General features: G+C 40.5%; 1 protein-coding gene across 1 annotated transcript in view; it reads right to left on the bottom strand.

Moving 5' to 3' along the window:
- Nucleotides 1–12,500, bottom strand: part of mtus2a (microtubule associated tumor suppressor candidate 2a) — a gene marked incomplete at both ends in the record, with an annotated part of 66,891 nt that overhangs the window by 39,340 nt on the left and 15,051 nt on the right. The window contains one exon of the mRNA XM_079509071.1: nucleotides 8,641–8,898. Within this exon, the coding sequence (XP_079365197.1) occupies nucleotides 8,641–8,898 (258 nt within the window). The remainder of the gene's footprint in view (nucleotides 1–8,640; nucleotides 8,899–12,500) is intronic.

Genomic DNA, 12,500 nt, shown 5'->3' with positions numbered 1-12,500 from the left:
AGTATTCAATCAATCAATGAATCAATCAATCAAAAATATTTTTGACTTTTGCGTTTGCTAATAAAAAAAAAACAGATATACAAGCCCACAGCATGTCACTTCATGCCACGCTGCAAGCTTGTACAACTACATCTGCTAATTCGGAATGTTTTTGGCAAATCTTGAACATGTGAGAAAACAACACATGGATAACCAACCCGTTCTCACTCCCAAGGCATGCAGCTCTGTCAGTAGCCCTGAGTTTTGACACATTGGGACACCTTGTTGACCTTGCATGTTGACAAAAACTAAACCTATCCCTAATCCTAACCTCACAGAAATATGCCTAATCCTATTCCTAACCCTTACCTCAGAAACTATGTGTAGTGGGAGAAAATACTACACTGCCTGGAGCAAGGCTTCCACCTGTTGATTGTCTGTCAAGATGACCTATTCTTACCCAAGACCCATGTTTGACCATGTCCACTGACCACACCTCAAATGTATTTCTGTTTCTTCACTGTGTATAAGAGAGACTCATGTCTACAGCTAGGGAGGCTGGCATCCGTGCACCTCCCTGGACTGGTACAGACCATGTTCCTTGTAATAAACGTGACATTGGTTCAGTTCACTCTCTACCTCGATTATTTCTTAAAGTCTCTGTTATGAGTATTAAGTTCCCATCACAATTATGGCGCATGTGAGCGGCGTGTTTCTACTGTCCGTCAGCATTCTCTTTTTCAGATGAGAGCGCTGTGCATGTGGATCTGAGATGCTGGTCCGACAGGGACAACACCTAAACGAACTTTGGGGTAAGAGTGTTTTGACTCAATGTACAACATTTTGTATTTTGAGGCTGTGTCGTTAGAGATACAGCCGTACAAAGTACTAGTTCATCGTATTTAAAAGAGCTGGTGACAGTCCCTCATCGTATTCATCGTATTTAAAAGAGCTGGTGACAGTCCCTCATCGTATTCATCGTATTTAAAAGAGCTGGTGACAGTCCCTCATCGTATTCATCGTATTTAAAGGAGTGGTGACAGTCCCTCCTCATCGTATTTCATCGTTGCCGAGTGGTAACAGTCTTTCATAGACATTTATATAGAGAAACTATAGCCTATATCAGTAGGATAGGGAATAGCATAGGAAATCATACAGACAGCGTCCACCGTTATTTTCTTTCTTTTCTCTCCTGTTGGGACCAAACAGCCCACAGGGAAGATTAAAAGAGAATGGTGAAACAGCAAATTGTATATGAGATTAATTCATAGGTTCTGGTAACGCGTAAGACTCGAGCAGCAGGTATGAATGTGGAATGTGGAATGTGGAATGTTGAGTATGGAATGGAAGTGTGTGGACACGTACGTGTGGATGAACGGAAAATACTTTTTTGTAAAAAGTTAAATGGTGATTTAGTATAGTATAAAAAGTATAAATGTGGCATTGTGAACAAGTAAGTATGAAGAATGTAGTCCTGGTATTTCAGTTTAGTGTCACCACCCATGGTTAGTGAACAGCAGTTAGCAGTTGTCAGAGGCAGACTCAGGCAGACAGACAGTCTCAGAAAATAGCAGGTCTACCGGTACGCACATCCCAGTAAATGCTGTCTTGTTGGCAGTATAGCAGGTTTAGATAGTAGTAATGGTTAATAGTAGGGTTGTTTTAAGGTCCGAGTATTCAAAGTAATTAACAAACAGTAACGTGGTTAGCTGATCATCATGGTCATATATATTATCTTATTACGTCTTATTATAAATGTAATGACAATATAACAATTTCCCAGAGTCACGGCAAGTTGAGTGTAATTGTGCTTTGTCACTTTCTATATTTGGACTAAATAGATAGGCAAAATTATACTCAAAGCATGAAATGTATAGGTAATTAGTAACTCCTTACAATAGGTAATGTTTGTAACTGTCATCGTAGTTTTACCCAGTCAAGACAGGAACCCCTGTTTGTGTTAAGTAGCCCCGTTCTTCTCCCCCACCATTGACAGCAGCTGCCCTGAGTGGCCACACATGGAGTCTGGTGAGTGTAAATAAGTCTATTATTACAGTAATATGAGTGGTGGAGAAAGGTTCTGAAATGTGTTACTTATACATACACGATATAGGAATACTCTGTAGCAAGTAAATGTCCAGAATTCAAATGTAGGCTTAATAGTAAATTAGTGTTAGCTGTGGCTGTATTTAAGAAACTATAAAACTAAAACAATTTAGCAGAATGTCTCATTTTTAATTATAAAATAACTGTAAAATAAGCAGATCTACGAGCTCACAATGTGTTGTTCTTGTAAATTAGTTATTTGCAACATGGAAAAAAATGTATATAGGGCTGGAGTGGTTAATGTATGATTTGTAATAACCATAATCTACACAGTAACCAGTAATTACAGTATTCAACTACATGCGTATTACGGTCCCATATACGGACAGGTCATCCATTAGGGAAGACATGGTTTGAAGTTGTGTTGAGTTGATCATATGGACAAGCGCAATTCCCTCATGAGAAAACTTGAAGTGAGACACAGAACTCATACGTTAGTGTGAGTGACGTGCAATTAGATATGTAAAGGGTATTATTGGCCAAGTTGATTCACCAGACATATAAATGAGTAGTACTGTGTTTTGCGTAACCTGGGTACTGCTGGACCATTGAGTGCACCACTTATCACATCGCACGATTGCTAAAAGAGAGGTCAATAAGTCACATGTACAGTCAGTAGACTGCTTCCGCACTTTGATGTTTGAACGATATATGCATGTGTTGGTTTGGGGCCCAACACACGGGAAAGGACTGTTTTCCGAAAAGTGACATTTTGTGAACATGGACACGTGAGTGACAGGAGGCACTCGGACAGAGGGACAATGGAGGACTATGTGAAAAAGGAAACATTCCAGGCTTGATGAACTAATGATTGTTCTTTTTCCTTTCATGTGATTGAACACTGAGCATCTCTTGGGGCGGTGTGCGATTGTGATGGTGGTTTGCGTTGGTGGTCTCGCAGTGACTGGGTGAGTAAAGTGGCATATGAGCCAAGTGCTATTTCTTGTCAGCATTTTGGATAGCTGATCACTTCAATTCAACTTTATTGTGGTGAGCAGCAACCCAGGGGCCACAGTCTCTTGGCGTCATTCATGGTGTTGATTTCGTCACCTCCGTTGGTGCATGGTGACGGCGTTGACATTGTTGGTGCCTAAAAGAAGCAGTTTTGCGACGTGGGTAACAGGATACTGTCCTTTGGCTTGTGAGTTGAGATGACATGCAGTATAGTATTTACGTGAACCAGCACTATGCCTATTGCTAGCTGACATGTCATATTTGTTTTAGATGAGATACTGGTGATTTGATTTGGATAAGGAATGGCATGTCGATATGATCATACAACTGTCCTATAGTCAATAATATATCAGACAATTGAATGAGGGGAGTTTAAGGACTCACTCATTTTGTAGTAAATTGGTCTTGATTCAAACGTAATATTAATGAACAAATAGGTCAAATCAGACAACCCCACAGCCAAATAGGGGATGATTCCCTATGTAATGTTTAATGCAGAGTGGTCAATTGCCACTCAGAGACATCATGCAAATAGGGATAAAGAATTGGCATGAGCACACAAGGTTCGACTTTATACATTGACTAATTATGTAGATTTAAAATGCGTAAATACTACTGTAGCACCCTTAAACAAAATAGGTAATTTACGACATAGATATGGAACAGTAAAGTAAGAAATAAGTTGTTGTCACCAACAGTGGATGGCATGACGTCATGTCTCCCTCCCATGCGTGCCCAGGAGCACTGAAGAATATATATAACACAGGCAGATAGATACCGTATACTACTGAGTATCTCATATTGTAAGTAAGACTCGCATATCAAGGGGTACCTAAATCAGTGGGCTTGACTAGTTCACCAGCCCCCCAACGCCTAAGGCAAGATAGCATAGGCATTTTTCAGTTACATAAGTAATGTGTGGGACACGCAAAATGTAAACTTGTCCGCAGAAATAGCCCGATCACAGCTGTTAAAATAACAGTGGGGGCTCATATTGGTCAGTTTTAGTTCAGTTGAGTTTTTCTAATTTAAGGAGAGTTTCACAGCATGACATGTCACTTACGCCAACCAGGTGTCCATTTGCACCCCTCATTTCAGAGTAGCAGTGTGATTGACAGGCATCAGTGTTTGGGGGGGGGGGCAAGAGAAGGTCCCCTAATAGTTGGATAATTCACACTCATGGCAAATGCCCTGTTGGCTCATTTTTGTAGTCAACATTTACCTAATACCTCTCCTACCTCACTTTATTCAGCTAGAGATCGTGGTCAGGCATTTCACTTAACTATATTCTTGATTCCAAGCAGTGATGTAAATAGATTATCAATGTAATGAGTCCTGGGATGCAGGAATAATTTTGTAAATAAGTCAGGGGGATCTATCAGTCCCATGTCAACAACGTTAGGAGTTATATTTTGCCATTTTTACAAAGTGCAGCATACTCCACAGTTCAGTAACATAGCGTAATACACACATGCACTGTCACTGACGGTGCATGGTTACAGCTGCTGTTGCATTGTAGTCAGTCTTTTTCCTATTTGTATAAACAATGGTCAGATACCTGTGCAACCGGATTTCTGAATCCGATTGTGTTTTCATTACTGTTAGCAACACTACCAGTGTTGAAAGTGCGAGCTTCATCTTTGTACATAGAATATGGCTTGTAATATCCCAAAAAGGGGCGTAAACAGTTGTCGCTTCCAGCCGGCATCCTTGTTTCAGACAGGGACTTGTCCATGCAATTATGTGCCGGAGGAGGACTTTAGAAAGAAGGATTTTTATTGTCTGGACTTTCCATCAAACAATCAAGCAGCAAGCATACTGGTCAATTAATTAAGACGCATACACATTTGTATGATAAGCTATGAGGTTCAATTTGAATGTCTAGTTGATCATGGTGTTTATTTATATATCAATAAATATATCAATAATAGTGTAAACCATCTACAGCAATGAGAACTTACAGCAGAGTCATGTACATACTATTTTAACAATGAGAACCTACAGCAGAGTCATGTAAATACTATTTTAACAAAGAGAACATTATGTAAATACTATTTTGAGTTACGAGTCATGTAAATACTAGCATTTTATTTTAAGAAATCAGTAGTGAACCCGCGGATCAGCTATTTTCAATGAACAAGATTTAACAGTTAAAAACCATTTCTAGGTTATCCTTAGTTTATTGCTCTATAGATGTGAGATCATTTTATTTGAAGTTAGGGAAAAAAATGTACCGAAAGATAGAAAAGGATTTTTAAAAATAGCAGATCTGCGTGCACAAAACATACCTAGCACGTTGTTTCAATTATAGATAGACTGGCAGGAGGAAGTGACAAATAGGGTAAAATAGCTTAGTGTTAATAGGATGTTGATGCTGTTAAATAGCTTAGGTAATATTAAAAATGTTTAAAGTAAAGCAATGGTTCTAGCAATTATGAGCAATTCTATGGATAAATTCTATCTATATCCGAAAGAAGTGCTCAGAGGGGGGACATGTATAGTTTAAGAAGTGTATAGTTTAAGAAGTATAGTTTAAGTTGAACATAATTTAATTCAAATTCATTTTAAGCATTGGAACATAATTTAATTCATTACATAATTTAATTCAAATGCATTTTAAGCATTGGAACATAATTTAATTCATTTTAAGAATTGGAACATTTTAATTTAATTCATTTTAGGGATTTGTAAGTATTTTAAGTATTTGTAAGTATTTTAAGTATTTGTAAGTGTTAGTTGAGTGATTAGCGAGAAAAGGATAGCATATACTGTATTTAAGTAACTAAAGTTATTGATCAAAATAATTCATCATGTATGATCTATAAAGAGTTTAGGCATAGGATGGTATAGCTTTGCACATGAGTGTAACAGTCAGTTTTTTCTTAGTATATAGCTGTGTGCATTATTAGTTCCATTTAGGGGGAGCATCTTGGTGCAAGAAGGTCTCATATGGGCTGACAGGGGAGGTTTGAGCCAATTAAGGGTCCTAGCAATTACGGGTCCTAGGGTTGTCATGTCAACCTAACTAGGTAACATTAACTTGTCTTCATGGGGGGCATGAAATCAGGTCACCAGTCTAAAAGAAATTGTGACAACAAGAGTGTCTGTGACACATGTAAAAGGAAGCACCCTACCAACCAAGTTAAGCAGACAGGTGGGGCCCAGCCGGGGGTCAAGTGGCGACCTATGGGTTAGGCCACTACACAGATTTGGTGTGATATGGAGCGAAGTAGAATGAAGACCTACGCAGTGGCAAGTGTGGAGAATGAATGGCCCGGGTATGTGTGGAATGTGATGTTTATCGAGTAGGCCTATAAGTAAGTAAAATGTTTTAAGGTATCACTGTGTACAACAGTGTTATTTTTAGGTGAAGTCATTCTAATGAAAATTGTTCTTTCCTACTTTCCAGGACTGGATGGTGAATCAATGAGATGGTCTAAATGTGTTGACAATTTAATGAATATCTTCCTTTCCCAGTGTGCATGGCATGGTTAATATGGCGATATTGACTAACTCACTAAAAACTTAGAATAACTCGTCTAGGAAGAGTGTTGTGATACAATGCAATTACAGGAGGAAGGACAAAGGGAAAAATGAGTATCTATAGACATTACATCGACAAGGTAAGAACCCACTCACTCCCACACGATCTCATACATTATTGAAATATTTGTATTGAAAGGAGGATAGTGCACTAGTTTGATGAAATACAGTGTCAAGATGCAATAATGTGTAACCTGTCAATGTAGTTAATAACCATAAGAGAGGGAGTTAACCAGAAATCAGACTGTGAAAGATTGTGATCAACTGTGATCAAGATAGATCTTAAAAAAAATCATAATTATGTATTATCATCGGGGGAAAAGTATAGAACAAATGTTTTAGAATAGGGTGCAGTGTGCTGTTTTGTTTTTTCCAGCTCTGAAATCCAATAAATTAAGAGAAACATATCAGGAGATGTGTTTAAACAAGGGAAAAAACAAACAAGCAAATGAAGACAACCGGAGAAAGCACTAAAAGGATTTGGGTTTGTATGATGAGTAAATATACACACATACATTGACGTCAGTCTAGTGTTATATGAATTACAATTTAGGCATTTAGCAGACGCTCTTAATCCAGAGCGACTTACATTAAGCAATAACAAAAAGCATGGCATACATCACATGTATAAAAAGTAGTTATCATGAATCATGCGTAAACTAAGAACGTAACATTGGAGTATCTATGTAAACTATACATACTATACTATATAATATATTATACATGTGTACTATAAAGTGCTATGACTACATAAAGTGCAATTCTAGAGCTGTCTACATAACAAGCTGAAGCTGAAGACAATTAATGTAAAATACTAATAATAATATTGAAATGAATTTTGTATAACCACCTTTTTAACCACGGTGGAAATAATTCAAGTGAACAAAATTACCTGCAAGTTGTTCTCCCTCTAAGAAAACCTGACAGACATATAAATATGTCACATGGGCCAGTGACACCAATGAGAGCCAAGCCACATCATCATGTCCGTCCAGAGACTCCAGACGTCCCTACAAGGCCCACACGCATTCAATCCCTGCAGTCACCCCCCAGTGACAGCGATGGGAGCCGGATAAAGACGAAATACTGGGCCCACCATGGGGAAAAAAGACTAAAATGCCATGCCACAACTTGTGACAGAAACATAAGGAGAGGAGAACATTTGCGTGGAGGAAAGAACCACGGAAAAAGACTACACCTGATGCTGGCTTATGAGTGATCGCTCAAGACAAATCGAGGGTCGTAGGTTGGAATTTCCCAATAAGAAGGAAAAGGGTTTTCGCCCCTACCAGCCATCAGAAGTTGTGTGTAATAAAAAGAAAATTATCATGTGGGTGGACATTGAATACACTTAAATGTAAACCTTTCTTACTCTAGGAGATAGTCCATATATAAGTCATCTTTTTGTAGTAAATTTGCAGACAGTATAGTATCTCATGTTCCTTGGTATAAATTAATATTAGGAATTTAATTTACATATTTGAAATGGCGGACTGTAGTGGGAGAAAATACTACACTGCCTGGAGCAAGGCTTCCACCTGTTGATTGTCTGTCAAGATGACCTATTCTTACCCAAGACCCATGTTTGACCATGTCCACTGACCACACCTCAAATGTATTTCTGTTTCTTCACTGTGTATAAGAGAGACTCATGTCTACAGCTAGGGAGGCTGGCATCCGTGCACCTCCCTGGACTGGTACAGACCATGTTCCTTGTAATAAACGTGACATTGGTTCAGTTCACTCTCTACCTCGATTATTTCTTAAAGTCTCTGTTATGAGTATTAAGTTCCCATCACATATGCAAAGAGAGAGAAAAACTAATGTCGTACCCATGGTGGGATTCAATCACGGGAAGTTGGGATTACTGACCAAGCATTGGTACCAGGTAAGCCACTGAGGCAGCTTGGTGAACCCTCGTTTTGAATAGGATATGAAGCTCCAATGCGTGCCTTGCCTTTTAGTTAGGCAGCATTAGGGAGTGAAAATGACAGAGCGGCAATAACTGACGCCTATGTGTGAGAATGTGTTGTAATAACAGACTGCAGGTGTACTCACGGTGGACTGGTACTCCAGTCCTGCAGGGGTCGCTCTGCGTGCTGTCAGCAGAGTGGCCAGAGGAGACCGAAGACACGCTGGAGCTCCTGACGAAGCCGAAGGCAGCCAGGCGGCCCGGGGGAAGACGGCTGGAGGTGAAGCCTGGAGGGCGAAGGCCTGACTGGCTGGCTTTCGGGAGCAGGGTCCTGGAGGCCTGAGACTGAGCTGGAGCCGGGACTGGAGCTGAAGGTATGGATGCAGGGGTGAAACTCTGCTCCTCTGTTGACAGAACACACGAGAAAGATTGTTTATTTGTGATTATCTGGCATCATGTATGTTATTGTTTGTCTATTTGGTATTATGTATGTTATTTGGCAGTAGAAATTGTATTTAAAATGTAAGAAGAAAGGCAAGAGCAAGTATAGTTGAAGTAGTAGTTAATGATGGTGTACAGTAGGAGCAATTATTTAAATTTTGGTGCATATTATTTTTGGTTAATTTGTAGATATGTCTAGACACTTTGGCCTTTGATTAACTGGTGCTCCGGCATCTGCCATCAGACCTCTGGAGCTTGTTCAGAAAGCTGCGGCTCGTCTGGTGTTCAACCGCCCCAAGTTCTCCCACACATCCATCCTTCTCCGTTCTCTACACTGGCTCCCCGTAGCGGCTCGCATCCAGTTCAAAACCCTGGTGTTAGCCTATAGGGCAGTGAAAGGAACAGCTCCTTCCTACCTCCGGGCTATGGTCGATGCCTACACCCCTGCCCGACCACTTCGGTCTGCCACCTCGGGGCGACTGATTGCCTCGTCACTCAAGGGTCCTTCTGGCCGATCCACACGGTCACGACTCTTTTCTGTTCTGGCCCCACAGTGGTGGAATGAACTTCCCACTGATGCTAGGACAGCAGAGTCACTGCCCATATTTCGCCGCAGGTTGAAAACCCACCTCTTCAGGAAACACTACCCTTCCTCTCTGCCTGACCTACTTGTTGTTAACTAGTTGTACGAACGCTTGTTTTCTATTGTTGTATTGTTTATTGGATCTTGTTTAGTCGATACACTTAATTGTTTTAGCTCATGCTCATTTGATTTAGCTATTTTGTCTCATCTGTTTAAGGAAATAGGTAGCTGATATATTGCACTTTTACCTTAGCGCTAGGTATACTCTTGGTTGCTTGTTTTTGCAGAAAATGCACTAAAGACTTCTGGTGATTAGTAGTTTTTGTTCCCTACCTATGTTGAATACACTTATTGTAAGTCGCTTTGGATAAAAGCGTCTGCTAAATGACTGTAATGTAATGTAATGTAATTAACATGGACAGGGTGTGCATATACTGTAGACCAGGGGTAACCAACCAGGGGTTCGCGAGCTACCAGTAGCTCGCACGAGCCATTCAAGTAGATCCCGGAGTAAGCGGGTGTCAGACTGACAGGCAGCCAGTCCATCACTACCAATACACAGAACGTGGATTTAGAATTAAATAGCTTGCAGTGATGGCCCCAGACATGTGTATTGGGCCATCAACTGCGTTTGTTCTATTGTTTGACCGCTATCTCCGGTAACCCCCGTGTTGTGATGCACAACTTGTGCATAATAGTCATACATATCAGAACAGAACAGTATAAAAACCCACAGAGCTAAACAGCCTCTCACTCAAGTGAGTCACTACTATACCTACACAGGCAAGCAGTGACTACTCTACTCTGACTATGGAGGGTCCGGCGGAAAAAAATCATAATCAATAATCATTTCCACCAGGAATGCATGCATCCTTTCGACTTAGCCATGTTTTGGCTCAGCGCAAGAAACCATTTACGAACGGGGACAATGGGACATGGTTAAAGAATTGCTGAATGTCACGGCAGACTGCTTGTTTTCTAACCTTTAAAAAAAGGAGGAAATTAAAGCATTGATACAAACGTATTCAAAGACTTGTCAAAATGTGAATACTTTTCACTTCAGTTTGACGAGTCCACTGATGTCACGGACACCGCCCATCTAACTGTGTTTGTCCGAATGGTTTTTCCTGATTTTACCACCAAAGAGGACTTTCTTGGGGACAAAACTTCGGATGAAATGGAGATTTCTGAACTAGTAAATGACTGCCAACTGCAGGGCAGAGCTAGAGACCAGGACTTTGGTGAGCAGAGACAAGTATCCCTGATTGTGTCGTGTGCACTCAAGCTGCATGCCTACTTTGGCTCCACTTACTTATGTGAAATGACCTTTTACAAATGAAAATAATAACATTATTACTTAGAACTCGTATATCTGACTCACATCTTAATGTCACCCTCAGACTGGCAATCACTAACTATGAACCAGATTTCAAAACGCTTGCAGATAATGTGCAGTCACAGCAGTCTCATTAAAGGTGGACTGACCCTGAGAGTATTGTATCTGTCACCATATCTGTTCAAATATATGGTCATGTATGCATTTTTCATTTGAACATCTGTAAATGTGAATATTCATCGAACTGAGAAACTAAATATTGTGCTGTATAAGCAATTCATTTCATGTCCTTTTTGTTTTGTTTTATTAAAAACAAAATAACAAATATGTTTATTGTATAAATTATGTATATTTCTAATACATTTGTCTTAATATTTAGGCATTAATTATATAACTATCAGAATTTATTCTTAAACTATAGTCTTTGTCTGGATGTGTGCACATGCATTGAGCCTGTCAGAAATCGCAAAAAACAAGTGTTTTTTTTAAACATATTTTAGTGGTAGATCATGGCTTACAATTGGGAATAAAATGGGCTCTTGGGTTTGAAAAGGTTGGTTACCACTGCTGTAGACAAATCCGCAGAACAGCAACCATAGCTGCGGTGTCAAGCGGAGCCGTTTGAATACAGCGACACTGCAGCCACGATTGCCTGCAGGGCAGCGCTCTGAGAGAGGTGCCCTGTAGCCAGGTGTATAGGCAATCAATGCTGAGGTGTCAATATGCGCTTAATGTGACACCTCAGCTATGGCTGCGCCCAGGGCTCCCCTACATGGTTTCATCTATATAGGAAGCACAGGTCACACAGGTGCTTTAATTAGTGTGGGCAGTGTTGGCACAGAGTGATGGGGAGCACACTGTTCCTACCACACAAAGACGAACAGAGTGAAGAAAAGCCAATTTTGTAGCATCTCAGGTTGTTTATCAGGACAAATCCTGACAAGCCTCAGCCTTCCTGAGGTCAAACATTCGTCCAACAGAATGTACAGTATATGAACCAGACAGATATCAAGAATACAGACAATGGTAAACGAGGCAAAAGGGCAGTTCCCTGAGCGCCCACTCGTCTGGTAATGAGCTGCATTGTTATTTCGTTTTGTGTGAGTCACCGGCTTGCTGTGGTATGATGTGCTGAATGGTGAGTCACTGTTTCCCTGTGTTGTGTGGTGCTGAAAGGACAGCTCCCCAGTGAGAGGAGGTACACTAGGGCTGACAGAATAATAGCATCTATTTCATGGGTGGCTGAAAAGTTTCAACACCACAAATATATAGCCTAGACTAGGCTGGCAGATAGATGCCACCTTTTGTGTGTTCTGTGTGCGAATATGCGCATGCGTGATTGCGCATGTGTTTTCTTGAACCCCGCAAACTCGTTACACACACGCAGGGGCTTCAGTACGCGCAGAATACTAATTTCCCCATGAATCATTTAACATCCTGGGTTGATTAAGGTCTGTTGGGCTGCAGGAGAAACTCTCTGCGTGACTGTTCCAACTACATCAACGCATCCTTAACGACCACTGCACAGGAGACGATTACTTTCTACTGCTTCTGACACATTTTGGCTCAGTATGTGGTGCCAAGTTTTGGGATTCAGCTCATTGTCTGCGTCAAGAATTCTTCTGAAAATGTAGTGCCTATAATGT

The sequence above is a fragment of the Electrona antarctica genome, assembly GCF_951216825.1.
Source record: "Electrona antarctica genome assembly, chromosome: 8".
Classification (NCBI taxonomy): Eukaryota; Metazoa; Chordata; class Actinopteri; order Myctophiformes; family Myctophidae; genus Electrona; species Electrona antarctica.
This window is presented reverse-complemented; position numbering and strand designations above follow the sequence as displayed.